At 41.6% G+C, this 26,745-nt stretch overlaps 1 protein-coding gene across 16 annotated transcripts in view; it reads right to left on the minus strand.

The window, feature by feature from the left end:
• Positions 1–26,745, minus strand: part of NIN (ninein) — a 107,959-nt gene that overhangs the window by 67,142 nt on the left and 14,072 nt on the right. For 11 of the 16 annotated variants that reach the window (XR_001818535.2, XR_001818536.2, XM_017506755.2 and 8 more), the window contains 3 exons: positions 17,791–17,872; positions 6,121–6,210; positions 4,381–4,550 (listed from right to left, as the gene is read on the minus strand). Coding sequence is in view for 11 of the 16 variants with exons in the window: in XM_017506755.2 (XP_017362244.1) it covers positions 4,381–4,550; positions 6,121–6,210; positions 17,791–17,872 (342 nt within the window). In the remaining 5 variants the exon portion in view is untranslated. The remainder of the gene's footprint in view (positions 1–4,380; positions 4,551–6,120; positions 6,211–17,790; positions 17,873–26,745) is intronic. The other 5 variants (XR_001818537.2, XM_017506753.2, XM_037730777.1 and 2 more) reach the window with 1 other exon arrangement.

Genomic DNA, 26,745 nt, shown 5'->3' on the forward strand with positions numbered 1-26,745 from the left:
AATCAAAGTGCTGATAAAAGCATGGGGTGGGGGAAGGAATGGAAACTACTAAGATGTTCACAATTTATGTTGGGGCTTTAACATATATGAACTAAAATAAAAGTAAAACATGATCAAAAGCAACTCGTAATAAGATTTATTTTCATACCTTCTACTCAGGGGAGGAGGCCAAGGTGGTGGAACATTTGCTACCCCCTAGTAATGACACGGGCCCTCCCACCATGCCACCACGCCACAATGTGCACTCTGAACAGGAACCAGGAGAGCTCCAAGTCGCTTGTAAGTAAGGAAGCCTAAGGCTCCACAGTGCACTTACATTAAATATAAATTTAGTTGCTTCAAAGCAATCTCTAGAATAGCTTCCCTCTCACATGCCTGTATTTCTAGAGGTTTTCTTGAATGGGAAATGAAGGGTGGAGCTGTAAGTAGACTGCAGTGAATGATTTTCAGTAGTCACTGAGGACGACCCATAATTTGGGCTTTGCTTATGGGCAAATAGGAAAAGGTCTTCCAAATAAGGATGGTGAGAAAACACTGTGAACCACTAACCCAAGAGCCTAGGAATGAATTCTGGCTGACCTGTGGAAACCTCCCCTACTGTGAAATCACCTCAGAGGCAAAAGAGGAGAAATTATTATTATTTTTAAAAGATTTCTTTAATTCAGATGAAGATGCTTACATAGAGAAATTATTATTTTATCTTTTCAGGTGACTGTCTGCTCACTAACCCCTATAGGATGAGTTCCTAAAAAGAAGCCAGCCCCCTTGGGGACAGTTTTTATAGGAGTTATGACAATATTCCATTCCACTGCCCATCCCTCCACAAACCTCAGAAAAATAAAATTATTCTCTGATGCAACCTAGAGCTGAAATTAGTCTTCTGTTGAGTAGCAACAGTCAGATTTTCCCTCTCTTTAACTTCCGAGGATGCGTTTGCGCCCTTTTATTGTCTTCATCATAAAAAGCAAAAGTCACTTCAGGAAATCAGGCAAGTCTGAGAGCAGGGGAAACTGCAGTCCAAAGGTGAGCTGAGATTCCCTGCTCCCCTCAGCTCCGATCCAGAAGTCAAAGGAAAACTGCAATCAAAACAAACGCGGCCTGGATCCAACTCCCCATGTTACTACTCCTTAGGAAATAGTCATGTCGGAGGAGACTCAGGCCCAGTCCCTCCTTCCACATGGCCCGGTGGCCCCTAGATTAAGTATGAGCCCAAGGAATAAATTTCCAACATCCCCAAAGAGAGGAGACAGAGGAGCTTCTGGCAACCAAAAGGGAGAAAAAAGCAGCCAGCGGCATAATAAAGAACTGTCAGATTCAGAACTAATTATAAGAGGAAGAAATCAATTCCACACGTCGTTGAGAATTTTTTCCTCCCTACACTCCACAGCTGGAGACCACTCTAGAACAGAGAAGATCACTTGGGTCTCCTAAGAGACCTGCACAGCTTCTGTAGAAGGGAGGGGTGGTTCTAGAACAAGCTTATGCTGCCCATTGCATGAACTTCTGTAGGCCAACAGATTGGCCCTCAACTGCTGAGGCTAATATGGAAACTGGCCAGAAACAGGAATGCTGTCTTGACACAATAGTAAGTAACAAGACTGATGCATTGACAAGGCTGAGCCACAAGATTCCTGCATACACAGGAGTGAAGGCAGCGGGTGTGACCCATAACCACAGCCGCTGTGGAAAGCAGGGCTTTGCCCTTTTAACTGCCAACAGGAACATCAAAAATGTCTCATGTGAAGCCGCCATTATTGTTGTTATTATTTTGAGACAGGGTCTCACTCTGTCACCCAGGCCGGAGTGCAGTGGCTCAATCTCAGCTCACTGCAACCTTTGTTTCCCAGGTTCTAGCAATTCTCCTGCCTCAGCCTCCTGAGTAGCTGAGATTACAGGTGCACACCACCATGCCCAGAATATTTATATATTTTTAGTAGCGACAGGGTTTCACCATGTTGGCCAGGATGATCTCGATCTCTCGACTTCGTGATCCGCCTGCCTAGGACTTCCAAAGTGCTGGGATTACAGGTGTGAGCCACTGTACCTGGCCCTAATTTTTTTTAAAGTTTTGTAGAGACAAGGTCTCATTATGTTGCCCAGGCTGGTCTCAAACTCCTGGGCTCAAGTGATCCTCCTGCCTTGGCCTCCCAAAGTGCTGGGGTTATAGGCATGAGCCACCATGCCTGGCACTAAAACTTATTTTTTTAAAGAGATGAAGTGATTCGAAAACTGACAGGCTCAATTCAGCTTACAAAACATCTTATTTTTGGACAAGAAAGCAGTTGGATGAGCTTTGGTTTGAAAGCCTCTATTTGCAGTTCTATTGATGAAGGGTGGTGAACACTGCAGCTTCTGTGTATAGCATCAAGAGGTCATATTTAAGAGGTTTCCGGAGGAGTTAAGAAAAGTTGTAAGTACATTAAGGGTGAAATGATTCTCCCAAAATATCCTTTTACTGTGACATAAGCCACAAGATTTTGCCCAGGCTCAAGCATCAACTCTTATCTTTATTTATACATGAAACAAGCCTCACTTTATAAATAGTAAATCTTCCTGGGCACCATTAGATAACATATAACAAGGATATAAGAAATAAGTTGCCAGCAACAAAGTCAGCTCTGCCCAACAGCTTTCTGGGTATTTGTAGGCGAGGACTAGAAACTCATGTGAAAAAAGAAGTAACCAGTTACTTTCTTAGTACCAAATAATAATACCTTGGGGATTGAAATAGTTGGGGAAATGAGATATTAAACTTAAAAGTGTTTTCCAAATAACAAAAATTTACCCCCTAAAGTACCAAGACATTTGAACCATTTTTTTCATAAAGAAGTGTCTCAAGTGCATTCTACACCACTCAAGGTTATAGAACAGACTTCAAGATACCCTTCCTGACTATAAGAAAGCTATTATGAACACTGTCCTAACTGAAATATGTAAATAACCTGCATCCCTGAGATTATATATGTAAAATTTTTCTGCGTATGGAGTATATGTGTTTTACTGGGGAAAGACCTGTATCTAAATTCGCAAAGAGACCCAAGAAAGGGGAAGGACTCCTGCAACTGTCCTCAGCTTTTTCTGGTTTTGGCTTTTTCCATTTCAGCTGTCACTTTTCTTCCACGCTACTCTTATACCACTTTTGTGGGGTTTTTTCCTCTCTTCTCTCTTCTAGTTGCTTTTCTCCCTCTCTTCTCAATAACATTTCTGCCACTGCTGCTTCACTTGTGGTGAGGACAAGTATCATTTGCTTTTTAAAAAAACTGAGGCACACCTCTGATCAGCAGACTGGTCATGTGCCCTTGTAAATTTCCATACTTACTGCCAACACTTGGGCTTAACACTTGGAATCTTTTTAGTTACTTTTGGGTTTTGGGGTATTCTGGAAAGTTGAGGACAACACTGACGTCTGATTGCTGGGGCTATTGCTGGGAGCAAGGTTCCTGTAGATTTCAGGAGCTGAACATGGAAGTTAGACTGCCATGAACACACAGGTACACACACACATACACACACACTTTCAGAAAGTTGAGGCGCTTTGTCTCTTTTCCAGCTTATGTTAGTATCTGAAATATCTGCAGTCCCAGACTGAGCTAGGATTTGCAAGAAATATTTACAGCTTGCTCAGCATGGCATTTTCAATCATGTACTATAAATGGGATGCTGGTAAATGAGCCATAAAGAAAGAATAAAGAAAATGTTACTGAATCTCCTTTATTGGTAGATTATGGCAATCTGCAAAATGAAAAGATGGGACATGAGGGAGGCTGGCAACTCTGCATGCTGGAGAATGAGACAGGCTCAGGTGCAAGGAAACCAGCAGGAAGAACCATGGCAACTGCCGGGCACAGAAAGCGCCCCTGGCTCAATATCTTGAGGCAAAAACCAAGTGTTTGAGCTGCTTTATCACACTACGAAAGACAAGAGGCAGGCTCTCAAAATGCCTGAACACGTGGCTTTCATTTCCTGCCACAGATGCTGTCTTATAGTTTGGGGCAGGGGAGAGAGAGGAGCTGGTTGGCTTTTTAAATAACTAAAAATAGTCATGCTATAGAGGAGGGAGATATTCCTAAAGAAGAACTAGAAGTGGGAGACCTCAGATGATGTGGAAATACCTGAATTCTAAATGCACACATGACGCATGCACAGAACTGTCAACTCTCCAAAAGCTGAAACAGAGGTAAAAACAGAGGTTTAAAAAAAAAAAAAAAGATAGAAACATTAACTGTATATGTCCAAAGGGCAAGTGATAAGATTAGCAAGGAGTTAGTAACTGAGAAAAGCCCACGTCGTGCCATCAACCCCCTCAGCTTTCCTGTCTCTGTGCTGCACTGACGTGGGGCTCCACACTCGTGATCCAGATGAATGTGCCCAACTCCTTACCTCACTGCAGTCACTGGCTGGGATGTGTGAAGACTGCGCTTCTTCGTCCAGTGGCTCAATCACCGTCACTTCAGCAAACTCCTCCACGGACTCTTGGAACTCAGGCAAGGACCTCCGTCCGTAACGCTTCCCACCTTTAACATATTTGGGCTGAGCTTCTAGTGAGCAGTCTGAGCGAAAAGATAAGAGTTGAGGCCACATGACATGAGAATCTCAGTTCTGAGCTGCCACTCACAGCCATCCAACCCAGCCTCTTATACCAGCCTCAGAATAAGCCACCACTGTTTGCCAGTTGTGGTGGCTGTGGGTGTATGTGAGCCATCAGGTCAGATGGAGAGCACAGCTTCTAATTCTGAATGATTTACGCCACCCTGAGTATATATCTGCACATGATGGGAGCAATCCAATGATGGCAGCAAGGGATTTGACTTAATATACAGGATTAAAGTCAGGAAAAGGAAGGGGTCACATTTGTTCTTCTGTTTATTAAGCTGGGTTTTCCAGCAGGGTGGGGAGACTTCATATTAACCAAGAGACACCTTGGAGGAAGTCTTAGAAAATGGTAACACAACAGACACCAAATCAGCACTGTAAACTTAGTATCCACACCAATTAGTCTGAAACACCCTCCCTTACCTCAATGATTCCTTTGCTAACCATTCCACTCTCTGATCTAACAGGCAGGATGACAGAACAAAGAAACTGACATAACAGATTCTAAGCGATTAATGACAGCTAGTTATTTATATGAAACCCAAAATCAAGATCTCATTGTAAAATTAAAAGCAGTAAAATAAAATAGCAAATGTGAAACAACAGTTAAAAAAAAAAAAAGTGTATTATCTCTTTGCAAGCATCAGTGTTATATACAAAATAAAAAGGAATGTGCACGAGGAGAGAGTCATCTCTTGACCTTAAAGAAGGACTTCAGCATTCTGGCATCACAAGTCTCAGGTTCAACATTCACCACCTTCCCCATCACCGTCACCACCACTGCGGCCATCACCACCATCACCACCACCATCACCACCACCATCACCACCACCACCTCCACTACCTCCACCTCCACCGCCACAACCATAGGCTAAGCTTTTTCTACAATTGGTAGCTTTAAAGTGATAAAATAAATACTTCACTCTTTCAAATGTTATCTCAGAAATAGATTTTCTAGGACCTGGTACAGCATTAGAATGAAATGTTTCATGAAAGCACAAAAGATGGCAATGCTTTGATTTCTGTTGCCTTATTGTCCACACACAGACATACTCTCTCGAGAACAAGTATGTATTCTGTTGCAAGGTATGTCTGAACTCAGACATGTAGACGTTTAAATGAGATACGTACACGTATAATAAAAATGACAACAGTTGATTAGATAAGAACTAAAAGAACGACTGTTCCTTTATCACCATTGTAACCATGTTGGGGTTTAGCCATTACTTTGCAGTTTCCCAGGGAGGACTGACGACCCTCTGTGACTAACCACCTCCCCACCATGTCCTTCCTCTGGGACAAGCTCAGATTTCGCTATATTCACAAATGTGGCCAGACACATGCTGAAAATGCTCAGCAAAGCTCAGAGTGAAGTATTTATACTAGCTATATAATTTCTAGTGATATTTATATCCAGCTTTTAAAAAGTCCCAGCCAAGTCATTTTATTAGGTCAAGTGATTCTCTTACAGCAAGTGTTTAAGCATACAAAATTTATACTGAAAACTGCATGTATATTTGAAGGTACCTTTTATCAGAAGACAGTGTGTCAGCTTGTGAGCATTCAGGAGCGTCCCAGACACCCGAGCTACTTGTTGGCAGCTGACACCCACAGATGCTAGTCAGATAAGAGGCAATGCAGAAACATCCTTAATTTATTACATATTATTAAATTTGGGGGGCAGACAACAAGATACACCATTAGTGACTATTGGTGTTTGGAAAAGATTAAAAGGAACACTTAGAACCTTGGATAATGGACCACAATATTTTCCCAGTGGAAGAACAAAGTCACCTCCTGGGGATGGAAGGGCAAAGGAGCTTTTATTGCATGCTGCACTCTTTCAGAGGTAAAAAAGCAGTGGGAGAAAGCAACTACCTTTTAAAAATCTAATGTGATCTAATCCCAAACCTACCAGTAGATGAAATGGTTCCCTAGTTGTTTACTACTAACTATCCCACATAGTGTAGACTCAGTGGTGGATTAAAAAGAACTCTTTTTCTAAGCAATAAAAGGTAATAGATTGTGAGCCAGCAGGGACCTTGTGGAGTCATGGTTTATTTAGCTATATATTTTTGCATTGCCAGGCACTAAAACTTTTATTTCGTTATCTATTTTATTATAATTTGAGCAAACTTTAATATCCTTCATAGAATGTACAAACATGATAAAGTCAATTTCTAGAGACATCTATTAAATTGTGTAATCTTTTTGCAATAAAGACATGAGCACACGCAAAGAAAAATGGGTTAAAGTTTTCTCATCACTTTATTTTCCAAACCATGCATGTGACCAATAATGACATAAACTAATCACACCATTTAAAACTAGTCACCTCTTAGAATGACACATTCACACATCCCTCGCCCATTTAGAGCATCTGCCTCACTGCACTTACCATGCATGATATGACAGGAACAGAGACGGCAAAGGTAAGGACGTCCAGAGAGAACATTCAAAGTCAACAGCCCTTGCTGGGTTAAGCACTGAAAACTCTATGATTCTCCTTCTCAATCTCAACCAGAAATTTAGAACTGAACCACAGAACCATGGGAATTTTAAGACACTCTTCCCCACTCAAGTTAAAGAATGCCTTGAACCTTTCTGACCATGCCTAATGGAAGAGATCCAAATCTGCAACCCTGGGACTAAGTTTATTTGCTTCACGAGCACATCCAGATGGAACCTTTATTTTTTTCAGGATGTCATTTTGGAATCATCTTATCTATGTCAGAAAAAATGGGCGGTTTTGGTTTATTAAGAAATGAAATTATTGACATCGCAGAGCTTCCTTTAACACAGGTGAGAGTAACTGTTCCAATCACCAGCTCCAAGAAGGGACATGAAATGCCTGGTCAATATGGCAAAACTCCAACTCTACTAAAAATACAAAAATTAGCCGGGCATGGAGGCTCGTGCCTGTGGTCCTAGCTGGTTGGGAGGCTGAGGCATGAGAACCGGTTGAACCTGGGAGGTGGAGGTTGCACTGAGCCAAGACTGCACCACTGAACTCCAGCCTGGGCGACAGGGTGAGACTCTGTCTCAAAAACAGAAACAAAACAAAACAAAAAGAAATGCTATCAAAACAAAGTATAAAGGACCGCCATGCTTTCAGTGTTTGATTTCTTTAAAAGTGTATTTATGATTCTCCCTGGATTATCAAGCTTCTGAGTCATTTTTCCTTCTTTCCCATTTTCCATTTCTCCTATTTGGCATCACTACAAAAATTAAAATGGGCTTCAAAGGAAAGCAGACAAGCCTGGCCTGCCCAGAGGTGTCTCAGACCCCATCCCTGGAGAGCTTATTATGAGACACACCAATCAGAGGAAGGTGGCTTTTGAGGCAGTCCAATGTGACCTAGTATAATTGTCTAGGTTTTATTTCATAAGCCAAATGCTTGGTTATGAGCAGGTGACAATAGAGAAACCTTGCTTCAGTCCTCTGCTGGAGTAATGTGGAAGTGAGTGACAGTCTCTACAGAGCACGTGGAAAAAAAACATCTGATCAAGGAGTTAAAAACATGAATACTATTCTTTTTGGCCTTAGAAATTGCAGTCTGGATGCTCACACACTACATTTGTTACTCTACATTGCATCTGTTCCAAGAAGAGAAACTCCAGAGCTGTAATAATGTTCCCCTTCCAAAGCAGGATAAACCACCATGCACAAGTATGATGTTGGACCAGAAGTCATGCACTCATAATAAAAAGAAAATTAAAATATGCTGTCAGGGAAAATGACCACTCTGAGTAAATAAGCTGGTTGCAGGCAGGGGAAATGACCAACATTCACCTCATTCCTCTCCCGATTCCTTTCCCAGCTGCAGTGTAGAGGGAAGAAACCCAGTCTCCAACTCCAGATTTCAGGCAATACAGAGTACACTTTTTGCTCTCCCCTAAAACTGACCGCTGCATCAGATTAGTGCATCTGCAACAGATGTGATAAAGGTCACTGCTTAACATGCTCAGCTCTCCTAAAACCACCGCATGAATTGCCAAAGGCAAAGCAATGTCAGCTTCCCTTAGGAAGCCTAAACAATATACAGTCAATTAGGCAAAAGCCTAAACAATGTATAGTCAACTGAATACTTTCTTTGCAAAAACACAAACTCAGGACCTGGAATGAAGTGGCAGCCATAATTGCTTTATGGAATTAAAGGAGATTTTTCAAAGATGCTACCCAGTGTTAGGCACATTCACTTAACGCACAAGCATATTTACCAAACACCTGCCATGGGCAAAATGTTATGCTGGCCCTATTAAGAAATATGATGATATTTTAGCATTTTTTAAATCAAAATTCCCTGTTCCCAAAAATGACCTGAGGCTATTTCCAAGGATGAAGGAGAAAGCCCTGCCCTTAGGATGCCGGTATTCTCATTTTGGAATTCCTGGCATAGGACTTTGCTTTCTATGTCCCTTCCTGATCCATTTAGTGAACCTGGGAAATCGTTCCCAGAGACACCACCGCCATCCAAAGCACCTCAGCACAGGAGTAATACCAGCAGAAACTTCATGTTACATGGCTGCTGAGCTCACAGGGGTGCTAAAAACCATGTGAACTTTTCTCAAGGAAAGGTAAAAAGTGAAGCATGCACAAACCTCAAGGCAAGCACCCTCAAGAAGCTTTCTTAGGAAAAGGCAGTCATGCAGCAAATGAGCCCCACCTAGCTCCATTCTACATCCCACTTCCTCCTCGCCTATGCTGAATGCACCATCACACAGGGATTACACAGTGAAAACGCACACCCACACCTGACTCTAAACAAGAGAAGGGAAGAGAATCAAAGGGAAGACTAAGACCAAGAAAAACACAGAGACCAATGGAGACTGACACAGAGAGACAGATGCAGAAAGAGAATGAGACGGAGACTGAGACCAAGAAAGGGAAGGAAGTGGGTGGGGAAACGGGAGACAATAGGGACCTAGAAGCCTAGGGTGGTTGGGGAAAGGGAGCGAGAGAAGTAGATGTGGGAGGACTACCAGGTAGGGAAAGAGTGGAGCTCGAGACTGAGAGGAGGAGGGAGAGGTGAGCTGGGGTGGAGGAAAGAAGGGAGTGGGGAGGGGACGGGAAGCGAGAAGGGGAGGCCAAGAAAGAATAAACAACATTAGAAAACCATCAGCAAAAGCTTTCTGACGTAATCTGCCATTTCTTTCGCTTCCCAGTGCACTCCCTGCCTCCAGGGCCATCACTGGTAAGCAGCCTCATCACGCTTCTGTATGCACTAAGCTCTTTCCAAGGCAGCTGCTTGGGAGGGCATCAGCACCCACCTCCCCAACTACTCCTTTCTCGTGGAACCTCCACACAAGATGCAGATGTTTGATTAGGTCTTTCAGGTCTTCCCTGTACGCAGTGACAGAATCTTAGGTGCAGTCTCCACCCCAGTTCTTACCCACCTAAATGATGCTTCTGGCTGGAACACAGGGGCTTCTGAACACAAAGGGTAATGGGGTAACTTCAATTAGCCTTGTTCAGGAGGAAGGCTTCGAGGAGAAAGTGATCCCCGCCCCCACCCCCAGAAGGTGTCGAAGCTGCTGGATGAGTTGGCATGGCAAGCCCCAGGGCTGACTGGTTTGACTGGATGGTCTAAGTCCTAATGCAATTGAAGATCAGTCAATAGGAAAAAAATCTTTGAGTTGATAATGATTATATAATTGTTTCCCCAACCTTTTCACAGGAGGATCAACCAGCGGATCCCTGTTAGGATGCCTGCATCTATAGCCATTTTTGGGAAGAAGGATGAGATTCACTTTTTACGTAACTGAACTCTCCCCATTGTTCAAGGGGAACTCAAAACCCATTTCTTTCAAGTAATTCCTTGGCACCACTGTCATGGAACCCTTTCTCCTTTGCATTTAGTGCGATGCACACTGTCTATAGCTCCCAATTTAATCATAACTATGGTCACATTTTTCTAAAAGCATTTTACATGGCTGGATTTCCTACCCAGGTAGACTGTAACACTTTCCATGGAAAAGAGCTGTGCTTTGGAATCAAACAGTCCTGGACACCCAGTCCATATCAAGGTTGGGAACACTGAACCTCATGAAGACTTAGTTTCCTCCCACCTGGAGGGAGGGAAAATAATAGGAGCTTCATAGAGTAAGGTCAACATCAGTCTAGCAGCTCCTGCCCAGGGAGCTCCAGCCGCACTCTGGTCCATCTACCGGGACTCTTGTGAAGCCAGTGGTTGCCCAAAGCCATTGGGCCAGGGAGAGGTGTCCAGCATCAAGTAACCATGGGAGCAAAGTTAGCAAGAGTCTCTTAGCCCTCAATCCTGAAGAGTCCTTCAGTCTCAGTTTTTGGTAACAGGTAAGATTAGTGGCAAATGTGTAATGATGTTATCCAGTTCGTCATCTCAGAAACTGGAGCTGCTCTGATCTTGTTCTTGCCCAATTTTCTCATTAGTCTCTTTTCCCTGTGTCAGCGAGCTGATGTGAGAGGGACACACTGATACTCTAGGACACCCTGTGGAAAACTGTCATCTTCATGTCCCCTGTTCGGAAACCTCCTTATACATCCACTGAAGTTGAAATAAAATATAGACATGGCCAGGCACGTGGCTCACGCCCATAATCCCAGCACTTTGGGAGGCTGAGGCAGGTGGATCACCAGAGGTCAGGAGTTTGAGACCAGCCTAGCTAACATGGTAAAACCCTGTTTCTACTAAAAATACAAAATATTAGATGGACATGGTGGTGTGCGCCTGTAATCTCAGCTACTTGGGAGGTTGAGGCAGGAGAATCACTGGAACTCAGGAGGCAGAGGCTGAAGTGAGTGAGATCGCACCGTTGCACTTCAGCTTGGGCAACAAAAGCGAACTCTATCTCAAAAAATAAAATAAAATAAATAAAATGGACACAACTCCCAAGTAAACTGTTTCATTATCAAAATTCCCACCAACCCTATTTAATTTTAAATGATATGGGTATTTCTTGCACATATACATATTTTTAAGTTGCCTTTTACCCTTAGTAAATTTGCCATATAAATAAGTATTTTTTATAGCACAGTTTAGTAGCTGCTTAGTCATTGATTACATAGATACAGCAAGATTTGCTTACAAATACACTGTCCGATTTCTTCATTTGCTTTATACAGGCTGAGTATCCATTATCTGAAAGTCCTGAGAGCAGAAAGAAGTGTTTCAGATTTCAGACTTCCTAAGATTTTAGAAAATCTGGAGTATGCCAGTTGAACATCCCAAATCTCAAAATCTGAAATGTCCAGTGAGCATTTCTTTTGAGTATCACGTTGGTGCTTAAAAAGTTTTGGATTAGGCTGGGCACATTGGCTCATGCCTGTAATCCCAGCACTTTGGGAGGCCGAGGCGGGTGGATCACGAGGTCAAGAGGTCGAGACCATTCTGTCCAACATGGTGAAACCCCGTCTCTATTAAAAATACAAAAAAAAATTAGCTGGGTGTGGTGGTGCGTGCCTGTAGTCCCTGCTACTTGGGAGGCTGAGGCAGGAGAATTGCTTGAAAGCGGAAAAAGGAAGCTGCAGTGAGCCAGGATCACGCCACTGCACTCCAGCCTGGCGACAGAGTGCGACTCTGTCTCAAAAAGAAAAAAAAAAAAAAAGTTTTGGATTTCGTAGCATTTCATATTTTTGGATTAGGGGTGCCCAACCTATATATTTTTTCACTACTTTTCAATGACTAACATTATACACACATTTTTATGCACATCTGTAATTATTTACATAGCGTAAAATCTGAGAGTGGCACCAATTAGCCAAAGGCATTATTATAGTTCTTGGTGACTATTATGTAACCCTAGGAAGGATTTTACACAACATCAGTGGGCATGGGTATTTCCAATTTCAGGGTTATAAACACAATCCTAACACCCTCTTTTGTTGTTGTTGTTGTTGTTGGCACTGCTGGTGGTAGTGGTTTGCTTTGCTTTTCAGACTCCGTCTCAAAAACAAACGGAATGCTCAAAAATGCTCTATCACCCAGGCTGGAGTGCAATGACACAATCTCAGCTCACAGCAACCTCTGCCTCCCGGTCCACGTGACTCTCCTGCCTCAGCCTCCTGAGTAGCTAGAATTACAGGCACCCGCCACAATGCCCAGCTAATTTTTATATTTTGTATTTTTAGTACAGACAGGGTTTCACCATGTTGGTCAGGCTGGTCTCAAACTCCTAACTGTAGGTGATCCACGGTCTCGGCTGCTCAAAGTGCTGGGATTATAGGCGTGAGCCACCGTGCCCAGCCTGTTTTGCTTTTAACTCTTGGAGAAAACTTCTGGTACTTACTGCTGGCATTTCATCGACACCAACAGAACAGAGACTAAGTTCTTACTTATCTTAACCAAGAGAGGATAATAGAACAAGCCTCTTGGGCCATCTGTGTGTAGTATCTCCTAAAACAGGGACTTCAACCAGACTTCAGTGCCTAAACCAAGGCCTCTGAACATAGTTATAAACATAAATCTTCAACCACTGAAATCAATACCTAGCCCAGTGACAGGCCATAAAACCTGACTCAAGGCACAATTGCTGAGTAAATGAAACAATATCTATTAACTGTATGTATCACTTCCTCAAAATATAAAGAAAATAATTACAGTTATGGCAGTCTTTGAAATTAGGGAGGTCTGTTACAATAAAACATCTCTACCAAAACAATGCCTGGCCCTATTTTTCTAATGAGTTGGCCTTTTCAAACCTGAATTTTCCCCACGAATAAACAAAGAAGAGACATTGCCAATGAATCACATCAAGGAAGAAAGGGCTTCCTGCATTATGCTAATGTCTATTAAAGAACAGAAATCTAATGCAAGATGCATCAAATGAGGACAGAATCTCTGGAGAGAGGATCCGGCTGGAACGCTGATGCCATATAGCTTGGAGCCTGTGCCAGCATTTCCATTACAAAAATCCTATAATCCAAAGCCACAGCAAATTGAATAAATAGCTAATAATTAAGTTGCTGCCCCTCTCCTATTCCAGAAAAATAATTTAAAAATTAAATTGTATACATAGATATGGGAGAATTATGCCACTGGCAATGCTAATGAGTTTAGAATTTATAAAAGACTCCCTACCTCCCAATCCATTTTTCTGCCTTTATCTGAATTTCAGTATCTTTCATTGTGGTGTTGTTATTATAGAAATCGCTTTTTAGGGGGAAAACTCCAAGAGTCTTACAATTATAAATATCTGAGTTTAAAAGATGCTGAAAATAGTCCATATCTTCCGATTCTAAAAATAAAGAAACTGTACCTCAGAGGAGTTATAAATGGCAGAGCCCAAGACTATGGAAATAATAATTTAATTTCATCTCCTCTCAAATCCTCTTAGAGCTTTGTTTTTATAGAATGTATATATAACTGCCTTTTATTAGGAGACTATGAAAACATGAAATATACTATGCATTTGTCCTTAGGAAGAACTTTATAGTTTCAATGAATGTTAAGTAAAATCTTACAGAAACACAAGGCTGGCATTTTTCACAGATACGGATAATGTCATTTAGATAATGGGAAGCAATACAATCAAATCTTGGAGCTGGAAAGGATTTTATATATTTTCCAGCACAACCACTTTTACATACAAGGTAACCAAAGACCATTAAGGTCGTGATATATAAGATCACTCGATTAGAGGGACAGAGCCAGCGTTTCCTAACTCCTCACTCAAGGGTGGTTCAATTACATCACACTGACTTTTCCACATTACGGTCTGGTACAGTAACTGGTATTTTAATTTGTAAAAATATTTGGTGTTATAAAATATCAGTTCATGACCCTCTTGGTTTCTAAGGCTGTGCACTATGGCCCCCTTATTATTTTCAGTCTCCTTCTATAGCATAAAGGTAACCTTTTCTCTCAAGGACTACCACATCCACTGATTTCAAAAAAGCAAGACAGAAATAACTCAGACCTGGCCGCTTCTGGTATAAGATGAACTAACATGAGCAGCCAAATAATAGAGAGGACACAGGCATCCCTGTCCCTCATAATCAGGTGAAACATGCTTTTGTTCATTTCTCCTTGCTGCCTCTGGCCACTTGTCAGACCCTTTTAGCCAGGCTGCACTGACTGAGGACTGGCTCATCCATTTGAAAGCTAAAATCCTAAACCTAAAGCCTCCTTGAATCACATCCCTTGGTGATACAGTACAAGCACCCTCCTCTGCCACTAGCTGTAAGACTTCAATTAAGCTATGTCCGTCTTTGGGTCTCTATTTGCTCATGGATGAAATGGCAGGGTTCTCTCCAGCCGTCAAATGCCATGATCTATGATTTAATGGATAATTACTCCCATAAAGGGAGAGGGAGAGGTAAATAAAGGTGGCCTCTTGATGTACTGCATTTGAATCCTGACCCTACTTCCTCTGCCTCTGCCCAGCCAAATCAGTTTGCCTGCAGGGGAGTTGAGTCACTTTTATTTTTGAGATGGGGGTCTCACTCTATTGCCCAGGATGGAGTGCAGAGGTGCAATCTCAGCTCACTGCAACCTCTGTCTCCTGGGTTCAAGCGATTCTCCTGCCTCAGCCTTCCAAGTAGCTGGTACTACAGGTGTCCACCACCACACCTGGCTAATTTTTTGTATTTTTAGTAGAGATGGGGTCTCGTCATGTTGGCCAGGCTGGTCTTGAACTCCTGGCCTCAAGTGATCTGCCCACCTTGGCCTCCCAAAGTGCTGGGATTAGAGGCGTGAGCCACCGCGCCCAGCTGAGAGTCACATTCTAGAGTGGGTGGAAGAATGTCTGAATGGAAAGAATTGCATAATCCCCACGAACAACTGGAGGGGCCTAGGAGAGACTGGCAAAAGACAGAAAAAGCAGAGATGCTCAGGAACAAAGCAGGGGCTGTGGGAGGAAAGGCTGACTCATGTCTCAAAGCACAGGCTGAATCCTAGATTTCATCCTGCCAGGACAAATGTTAGGGAAGTCATAAACGCTACATGAAATGCTATCAATAAGTACTTTCCTGCTGCATTACACTGATGTGGGGCAGTTTTGTGACAAAGACTTACTGCCTACCCAAAGGATGGAGCACAGAGCAAAACTATAAAAATCGTTTCCATGTGTTGCCCCAAAAGACTTGTCCAAATTACGATCTTTGCCTACATAGCAGTGAGGCAGACACGTAACTATGAAACCACCATCTGGAGCCAGATGTATAAACTTCACTTCCTGGCTGTGGCTAAACTCAACCAGCCATTGTCTAGCTCAGGGGTGTTCAATCTTTTTGTTTCCCTGGGCCACAGTGGAAGAAGAATTGTCTTGGGCCACAAATAAAATACACTAACACTAATGACAGCTGATGAGCTAGAAAAAAAAAAAGGTCCATGCATAAATGTCATAATGTTTTAAGAAAGTTTACAAATTTGTGTTGGGCCGCATTCAAAACTATCCTGGGCTGCATGAGGCCTATGGGCCATGGGTTGGACAAGCTTGATCTAGCTCAACCTACTGCTTGGATCCCAACAACATATGACTCTGGGCAGGGACCCTTCACATCCATAGTCACTACAAATCTGTATATTTATTATGATAATTTTCTGGCAGGTGACAGTGACAGTACAGGTTTTGAAGAAATGGCAGCAGGAGGATCATGTGGATTAGTGCCAGGATGGCCTGTTCCAAATCTACATAAAAGCACATTATCAGCACACAAAATCCTGAATGTATGCTTATGTTACCTATGTTCACGATACTAATATCCACCATGGCAGCGATGTCACCATAGCTCTATTTGGGGTCCCCAGATCTTGCAAAATTGTTATCAAGATGACAGATAACCTTTAAAAAGTGAAAATACCAATAAAATGAGACTGCATAAAAAGTCCATGTTCTTAACAGTGGTCACCTGTGGAACTTTAATGTTTGTCTGGAAAATTTCAAGAATGCAATGGCCTGCCTCTCAGGCTCACGGGGGGCTTCCAAAAACCTCTATCCAGTGTCAGAGTTAATAACAACATTGCTAGGGGTGTCACCATGAGTGAAAAAGGGGGAGACTCAATCCAGAATCTAAAACACTGCTAAAGGCAGCGTTCGTACACACAACACAAATCTGGAGCACTTTTCAGAGGGTAGAAAGAAGAACTAGATCACCCGGCAAGGGTGGGAAATGAGCTCCCATCTGTGCCTCACCTAAATAGGTCACACTGAATGACTCCTTGTAGTGGCAAAATGTTAATGATTTGTCCTCAGTTTCAAAACTGGACTATATTTTTGATGTGCTCATTTTTAAAGTAGGGTTTACTGAGGTATAATTTACATAGTAAATTTAATCCTTTTAGTGCCCTAGTCTCTGGGTTGGAAAAACTCACACAATCCCATAGCCAACTAGCACCATCGAGATACAAAGGTTTCATCGGCCCGGAAATTCCTTCATGCCCCTTTGTAGTCAACTCCTACCCCTAGCCCAACAACCACTGATTTGATAAAACCAGACTGTGTTTAAGACTCCACTCTACACATCTACCCTATTTCACTGATTTGAAGACACCGTCCCCCAACACACACCAAAAATGAACACTCTGAAATGAGAATGTATTTCACAATTAATGTCATTTTATATTATAATCGGCAACAATTTTTGTTTTTAGAGTTACATGAAATAACAATGCGTCTTACAACCTATGGTGCTTTATTAAGTCTTTTATTTTGAAACACTCATTGAATACTTACGACATGCTAAGCACTCTTTTAGGCACTGCAAATACAAAAATGAACAGCATGGTCTTCAAAGAATTATCTCTTGAGAGGAGGAGATATAATTATAATGCAATGTGATCATGTCTACAGCAGAGCATTATCTGCTCATTACAACTAAGTAAAATTATCTCTACATTGGCCACTCTTCTGCCTTTGGGAAAAAATTTCCCCAAATCATGTCCTTCCATGTACAAGGAAATAAGAATGAATGCAGTTACCATTCAGCTTCATTCTACTCATCCCAAGAATGAGTTATTGCCACACCATCTGACATACTGCCTACAAACAATACAATTATTTTCTCCATAATACTATGCTGCTGTAGTAGAGAAGGCTCATTTTAGTGTTCAACAGCTGCAAAGCTTTTATGATAATATTGAAGAGAAGTCACTGAAAATAACTGCTCAATCTGTGAAAGGCAGATGTCCCCAGTCTTTCATACACATGCTTCGAGGTCCCCAAACTCTTCCCTGGACAACTTTTAAAGGAGAATGCAGAGAAGAAAAGTTAGTGCTCTTACCTGGTTCTTGAAAGTGTTCTTCATTTGATAGAGTCCTGGACAAAACGAGTATTAATGCTTCTTTAAACTGGTCAAAATGTACCTAGAAAAAAACAAAAAATAGATTTAAAGTAATTTCCATAGCTCTAAGAATGCAAACCTATATACAAAGTACTGATTTGATAGAACTGTTTTCTTTCCATGCTGACAGCCTTGAAGTAAGTCATAATACAATTTGTTGCTTTTTTTCTTCATTTCTCCAAAGACAGAAGGGAAAACAGGCTGATCATTTTGATCCCCAGTGTCATAAACATTCACATCAATACTCACTCCCTAAGAGAAAAGCCATGTAGCAAATTCATCTTTATAAACTCAGAAAAAGATACATTTTAAACTCTTAGTTCCTTTTATTTTTCTGAACAAGACTACCCATTGGAAGAGCCTTGCCAAGCAAATGAGCCAACGGAACGGTGCCCCACAGATGCTTTCGTACCTTGAGATATTCTAGAAGGGAGTGATTTGTCTTTTGAGGATGACTTGAATACAGTCTTGCTTGGGGGCAGGTATATAATATTTATTTCCCAAGGCCCCTATGATTCCATAAACAAGCAAAAATCAATAGCAAATTTACAAAGGATAAAAGAACCTTAAGAAGTATTTTTCGGAATTCTTAAAAAATAGAGTTATCTTAATGAAGTTTGAAAGTACCTGAGTTTTATTTAAGTAAATAGTCAGAACTAGGGTATTACTTTGTTGATAAGGTAAAAGCATTTTCTTTATGGCCACGGATATTCTCTAACTTAAATGTATGTCATGGGGTTTCTTCTCATCACAATTCTAGTTTGACAATGTGGCACCTATTGACATAGAACCCCATGTAAACACAATTGGCAAATTTGTAATTCAGACTGCTATGGGATAAGTATCTTTGGGTGTCATTACAAAACACTGCCGAGAGGTTTAATATAGGTGACAGATAAACTTCCAAATCCAATTTACAAAAGCAGCAAATTTGATTAGTTATTGAAACAATGAACAAAAAATTCATATCATGTCTTATCTGTGAAAATCAAAACAAAATCGAGGAATCCATTGAGATTTATATGTCATAAAATTGTATCTCCTTGCAATACACCACCCTCTCCCCAAGTATATGTGATTTCTCTACCATGTTAGTTTTGATTGATTGGAATTACCTCCTGAAATCGTTAGATTATATTTCATATATTTAACGTGTACAACTTGATGATTTGATATATGTATACAATGTGAAATAATTACCATATTCAAGCTAATTAAAATATATATCACCTCACAGAACTACCTTTTTACAGACTTTAAAAATCTACATAATCTAAGGAGCCAGAGCAGAAGTCTGTCAAGGAAAACCAGGCATCTGCGAAAGATCCAGGGCAGTACAATCCATGACAGGGTAAAAGACTGTAGAAAGGCAGGCTACGTTAATTAGGTTTCACAGTCAAACAGCCTGGGGGAGGGAGGACAGCTGGTCCCGCTACTGTCCCAGAGTCAGAGATAGACTCCAGCTGACATGGTCAAGGCCATCTTCCCAACAGCCAGTTCACAAACACCACACACTCAAGAACTATGCCACTCAGAGCCACTTCACAAGCATCTATGAATTTCCACAGAATCATTCATTCTTCGCAGGGCAGCCAGAGCAGGGTTAGGAGGACGCACACAGGCTCTACAGCCAGGTGAGTCCAGGCTGTAAGGTGAGCTCTTCCTTTACTTCCTGATGTGAACTAGTGACATTACAAAGCCTCTCCAAGCTCTAGTTTGTTCATCTGGAAAACTGGGGATATCTAACGACAGATATTTATTATTCATTCAATAAATATTTATTGAGCAGTTGCTCTTTACCAGGCACTACATGTGGCCCTGATGACACAGTAGTAAATGAAGGTGACAAGCCCCTGTGCCATGATGCTCATAGTCTCAGGAAATGTCACAGAGAGTCCAGGCAGCTGCCAAGAGCACTGCATGTATTTTATGGTATTTATTAATACCACCTCCCTGTGTTAGGAAGATAAAATGAGAATTAGGTAAAGTATCAAGAATGTCCTGGGACTCTTGGATACCCAGCAAGTGGTAGTTAATTCTACCAAGGAATAGTAAAAGGGGTGACTGATTGTTCCCATCACTTTTATAAAGAATCAGGGCCATGGCTGGGCATGGTAGCTCATACCTGTGATCCCAACACTTTGAGAGGGTGGGGCAGGTGAATTACCTGAGGCCAGGAGTTTGAGACCAGCCTGGCCAACATAGTGAAACCCCACCTCTACTAAAAATACAAAAATAAGCCGAGCATGGTGGCATGCACCTGTAATCTCAGCTACTTGGGAGGCTGAGTTAGGACAATTGCTTGAACTCAGGAGGTGTAGGTTGCAGTGAACCAAGATCGAGCCACTGCACTCCAGCCTGGGCAACAAGAGCAAAACTCCAAATCAAAAAAAAAAAAAAAAAAAAAGAATCAGGGTCATATTTTCAAGCAAAGCGAATGGCCATGAAAGTGACCAAGTCAGCCAAGTGTGAGTGGTGAGGGGTGGCAGCAGGGAGGTCCGAGGGCCTGCCTTCTCTCTGAGGATCTGTGGAGTTGCCCAGTATCAGAGAAACTGATTCAGTTTGCTGTATTTAGGGACTTGTAACTCTAGGTTTCTTCTCTCTCCTAAGGATATTAATGGAGGGGACTGAATGAAACCTAAGTGTCTCGTTTCAAGAATTACTAGTTGAATGTAAAGAAGGTTCTCTTTCAAAGTAAGGTGTTTGTCTGGAGGATTTCAGATCCTTTACACTTGACTCTGTGGGTCTCCCCTGGGTCTTCCGAAGGTATAAGTTTTGATGGAGATCATTGGAAATAACCTTCCTGAATTTGGTCCTGACATAGTTATATTCATAGTTCAAAGGTCACTCAGTAGTCCATCTACCTCAATTTTACTTTCTCTGATAAATGACAAAGACAACTATAATCTGGAATTAATTCTAATAAACTTCCAAGACTTTACGTGAGGCCTAAGTATCCTTTGAATATGGTATGACAAACACACAAGCTTTTGAGACAGTTTATATGAGACTTCATTTATATGGAGTTTGTTTATTTCACAGCCTCACCTATCTGGAGTATAGCAGACAACCAGGAAAGAAACACACGGGGTCAAATGCTGAGGGAGGTTTCATAAAGTCCAGGCACTCTTCCCATAGAAAATGCCACAGGACCAACTCAGGATTTCTACATTCCTACTCTACCCGATTATTACAAACCTCATGATCCTGCTTCCCAACTCTCTACAGATTGGAAGCAGCAAGTAAAAGACAGCGGCACTCCAAGCTAAAAGTACAAGGAGTAATTACTGACATATTTGCCAGGTGTAGTGACGTGCGCCTGTCATCCCAGATACTTGGGAGGCTGAAATAGGAGAACTGCTTGACGACAGGAGTTTGAGACCAGCCTGATAACACAGCAAGACTCCATCTCGAAAACAGAAAAATAAAAGAAGCAATTATTGACCTATCGAGATTGAGGAAAGACATTAACCCTCCTCCTTCAAACAAAAATAAAGTATAATGCTTTTTATACTTTACAAAGATATTTTTAAAAATCTATTAAAAACTACATAAACTATAAAAAAAAGACAACAGGTGCATTTAAAAACTGAATAGATTGGGGTTGTGTAGTGCTGGGGCAAGGATTCATTCAGTGAATCCTGAGGGAATTACTATTTTTCTTTTTTGTTTTTTTTTGTTGTTGTTGAGATGGAGTCTCGCTCTTGTCACCTAGGCTGGAGTGCAATGGTGCAATCTCAGCTCACTGCAACCTTCACCTCCTGGGTTCAGGCAATTCTCCTGCCTCATCCTCCTGAATTGCTGGGATTACAGGTGCCCGCCACCACACCTGGCTAATTTTTGTATTTTTAGTAGAGACAGGATTTTACCATGTTATGCAGGCTGGTCTCAAACTCCTGACCTCAGGTGATCCGCGTTCCTGGTCTCCCAAAGTGTAAGGATTACAGGTGTGAGCCACCACGCCCAGCTCTGACGGTATTACTCTTAAGAACAGAAGAAAAACTGATGGGTCAGGAGATTTTAAATGATCAAGAACACTCTAATTGTGTTTAATACACTCTTGTACAGGATAAAACTAAAATTCTTAATCCTCGAGGGTATTACTGTCGGTTCATTCTTTCCTAGACATTTTGTCATTCGAATCTCACAATATTCACGTGAGTCACGGCAGAGAACCTATCTCAACGGTGAAAGGAGAGAGGTAAAGAAGGCATGCCCCAGGCCTTCTGACCAGACTCATCAGAGCCCAGCAAGCCTGCCTGGCTCTGGCCCTCTTCCCTCTTGGTCTGACCTCTCAGTGAAATCCCTTGCTGCTGCTACAAAAGTCAAATTCTCAACTTCACATGAAGCCACCAGGTGTAAAGCACACATCAGGTATAAGGCAGAATCAGGAGATACATAACCTCTGCCCTCAAGGAGTTTATCAGCTACACCATAGCCTCCAGAAAGTGGAAGGGTGGAATGAGGAAAAAGAGAGGAAGGTTTATTAGTAACTACAAAATAGAAGCTGGTACGTGCCTGAGAAAGACGAAAGTTGGTAGGGGCCTCTGATAAACAAGCATGTCCTACTTGGCCAATAGGAAGGAAAAGAGGGACCGTTTTGCAACGCTTGAATTCTCTAAGATCTTCACAGACAGAGATGAAAGGTTTCCAAAATGTACTTGTGATGCAGTAAATCAGCCTCATTTTAGATGAAAGGGGCTCTATAAAAGATTAAACATGACTATTAACTCAGAGGCTCTTCACAACCCAATAATATCCACTTGGTTGAATTCCTCTTTTCCCAACAAAAAGTCTGAAAATTCACATACCACTCAGCAGCTGGTCCAAACCATTGGAGCAGCTTTAAGCCTTACATTGATCTTTATTTCCCTTCTTGCAAGTGGAGACACTGGGCCCTTGGATTTAAATAGCAGTAAATGCCTCATTTTAAAGAGATAGTTCTCTTGTGGAGGAAGAGACTGCTATTTTCCATCAATGTTCATGAATAGTGATGTGGTGGAAAAGCCCCTTAGGGCACAACCCAAAACCAAAATGCTGATGAGCGTCTCCACTGGTGGGCTATGTTCAGTGACTGGAATGTTTAAGTACCATTTTTCCCCTTTCCAAGGGAGCTTTACTATTGCATTTTGTTAAAAATTAGAAATCTCCACAAATACGTAATACAATTAAGTCCCACAAAGTAACAAGGTTCTGAGTTGTGCATACACTGGTTGGTACCTCCTCATCTGAATAACAATTGCTGCCATTCATTTTACAAGCATTCCCACACCTTGTATGCCTCAAGGGGCAGTTTGCAGCAATGGGAAAATTACATGACTGACGAAAAACACACATGACATTTAAACTAGATTAAGTGGAAGACCAGCCAAGTCTGATATTTTTGTCATGTGTCACCACCTCTTAGGAGAAATTTATCTCATCACTCTTCCTCTCCACATTTCATATGAATGCTTTTTTAGAAACACAATTTGCTTTTTTTAAAAAAAGAACTTAAGTACCACACAAGAAACAAATTCAAACCACACACACACAAAAGCCCGGTAACAGGAAGTAGAATTAGGAAGCTAATGTTGCATAAACTCATCTCGTGCAATTGTGGAGATCAAAAGCAGTTTCCATACGTGTACAGGCACTGCTTGAAATAGACACAAGGTGGGAGAACTCAAGCGAGTGCTGAACAAGGTGAGTGTATGAAACAAGACACAGGTCTATGTAACTAATACAAACTTATTAGGTTGGTATTTACTAATGTAAAGAGAAATTAATGAAAGAACATTCAAAACATTGTGTTAATTGACATGGCTGTAGAAATATGGACTTATCAGAAGGTCAATGCACAGGAAAATGCTTACGGCATTATGCAGAGAAATGACACAGACTAAAAAAGAGGCAGTTTTGTAATGAAAGATACATTTATATTTTATTTTAAATAAGGTATTCAGGTTATTGAAACTTAATATTCACTTACTGCAGACAATGCAAAGAGAGGCAAAGCGTATTTTAAAAGGTAGGTTTATAAAACCTAAAGCAACTATATGAAGCTGTACTCCAGGCTGATCCAGGGAATCCTGTTTACAGATGGAAATGAATTCAAACCACTACCACACAAAACTTCCAGCAAATTTATTTTCCACTTTAACCATGTTTCTTGGTAAATGATTCCTAGGAAGACACTATTTATCCAAAAGTCATTCTGGGTACATAGAGGGTAGAGGAAAGGAGCATACAGCCAGACACAGCAAGTTAGCTGTGTCCTTGGCTCTATGATAAGCCTTTGATACACACAAATGTCAGTCCACCTTCATCACAGTCTTGTAAGGAAAGTATTCTCCCCATTACACTGATGAAAAAACTGAGGCTCAGAGTATTTAAGATAATATGTTCATATAGTTAAAAAGTGGCAAGAACTGAATGGCCAAGACAATCTTAAGCAAAAAGAACAAAGCTGGAGGCATCATACTACCCACTTCAAACTGTACTACAAAGTTATAGTAACTAAAACAGCATGGTCCTGGTAGAAAAACAGACACATAGACTAATGGAACAGAATAGAAAACTCAGAAATAAGACTGCAAACCTACAGCCATCTGATCTTCAACAAACCTGACAAAAACAAGCAGTGGGGAAATGAGTCCCTATTTAATAAATGGTGCTGGGAGAACTGGCTAGTTATATGCAGAAAATTGAAACTGAATCTCTTCCTTACATGTTATACAAAAATTAACTCAAGATAGGTTAAAGATTTAAATGTAAAACCCCAAACTATAAAAACCCTACAAGAAAATCTATGCAATACCATTCAGGACATAGGCATGGGCAAAAAATTTCATGACAAAAACGCCAAAAGCAATTGCAACTGAAGCAAAAATTGACAAGTGAGATCTAATTAAACTAAAGAGCTTCTGCACAGCAAAAGAAACTATTGTCAGAGTAAACAGACAACCTACAGAATGGGAGAAAATTTTTGCAATCTATCAATCTGACAAAGGTCTAATATCCAGAGTTTACAAGGAACTTAAACACATTTACAAGAAAATAAACAATCCCATAAAAAGTGGGCAAAGGACATGAACAGGCATTTCTCAAAAGAAGACATTCATGCAGCCAACAAACATGAAAAAAAGCTCAACATCACTGATCATTAGAGAAAAGCAAATCAAAATCACAATGAGATGCCATGGCAGTCAGAATGGCAATGAATAAATACTCCAGAAACAACAGATGCTGGTGAGGTTGTGGAGAAAAAGGAACACTTTATGCTGCTGGTGGGAGTGTAAATTAGTTCAATGATTGTGGACGACAATGTGGTGATTCCTCAAAGATCTAGAGGCAGAAATACCATTTGATCCAGCAATCCCTTTAACCACAGGAAAATAAATCATTCTATTATAAAGATATATGCATGCATATGTTCACTGCAGCATTACTCACAATAGCAAAGACATGGAATCAACCCAAATACCCATCAATGATAGAATGGATAAAGACAATGTGGTACATGTATACCATGGAATACTATGCAGCCATAAAAAGGAATGGAATCAGCTGGGTGCAGTGGCTCACACCTGTAATTCCAGCACTTTGGGAGGCCGAGGTGGGCAGATCACAAGGTTAGGAGTTTGAGACCAGCCTGGCCAACACTGTGAAACCCTGTCTCTACTAAAGATACAAGAAATTAGCAGGGCGTGGTGGCACATGCCTCTAATCCCAGCTTCTCAGGAGGCTGAGGCAGGAGAATTGCTTGAACCCGGGAGGCAGAGGTTGCAGTGAGTGAGCTGTGATTGTGCCACTGTACTCCAGCCTGGGTGACAAGGAGACTCCATCTCAAAAAATAAAAAAATAAAAAAGGAATGAAATCATGGCCTTTGCAGGACATGGATGAAGCTGGAAGCCGTTATCCTCAGGAAACTAAAGCAGAACAGAAAACCAAACACCGCATGTTCACAAAGTGGAAGGTGAACAGTGAAAACACATGGACTCATTGGCAGGGAGGCAGAGGATGGGCAGGGAACAGCATGCACTGGACCTGTGAGGTTGGGGGAGGGCGAGCATCAGGAAGAATATCTCATGAATGCTGGGCTTAATACCTAGGTGATGGGTTGATCTGTGCAGCAAACCACCATGACACACATTTACCTATGTAACAAACCTGCACATCCTGCATATGTACCCCAGAGCTTAAAATAAAAGTTGAAGGGGGAAAAAAGTGGCAAGAAGTGGAACTTGAATCCAGGACTGATTTCAAAGCCTGGGCTCTAATTGTATACTATCTTGATGCAGTCGTGGTAGTGTTTGTGGGGCAGGGTGCAGGAATGGAGATTCACTTTTGTATATTTGGAGTTAGAGGAAACTGGAGATATACATTCAAATGCAGGGGCTGGGAAATCCAGAATACCATCCTGGCACTGACTCAAATGAGTCATCTGACCTTGCAAAAGCCAAGGTTTCTCTGACAGACAGATGAACTCTGAAGTCTAAAATCTGAGAAAGACACTGAAGAACTTTAAGTCTCCCCTGTCCAGACAGGAAGGTACTCATAAAAGTATCCATGAAATAATGATGAAATCTAATGGGCATCCCTAACCACAGAAATGCATTATGGGCCGGGTGCAGTGGCTCACACCTGTAATCCCAGCACTTTGGGAGGCCAAGGCAGGCAGATCACGAGGTCAGGAGTTCAAGACCATCCTGGCCAACATGGTGAAACCCTGTCTCTACCAAAAAATACAAAAATTAGCTGGGCGTGGGGGCTCATGCCTGTAATCCCAGCTACTTGGGAAGCTGAGGTAGGAGGATTGCTTGAACTGGAACCCGGGAGGCAGAGGTTGCAGTGAGCCGAGATCACACCACTGCACTCTAGCCTGGGCTACAGAGCGAGACTCTATCTTAAAA

This window comes from Cebus imitator, unplaced genomic scaffold, assembly GCF_001604975.1.
Source record: "Cebus imitator isolate Cc_AM_T3 unplaced genomic scaffold, Cebus_imitator-1.0 Scaffold358, whole genome shotgun sequence".
Lineage (NCBI taxonomy): Eukaryota > Metazoa > Chordata > Mammalia > Primates > Cebidae > Cebus > Cebus imitator.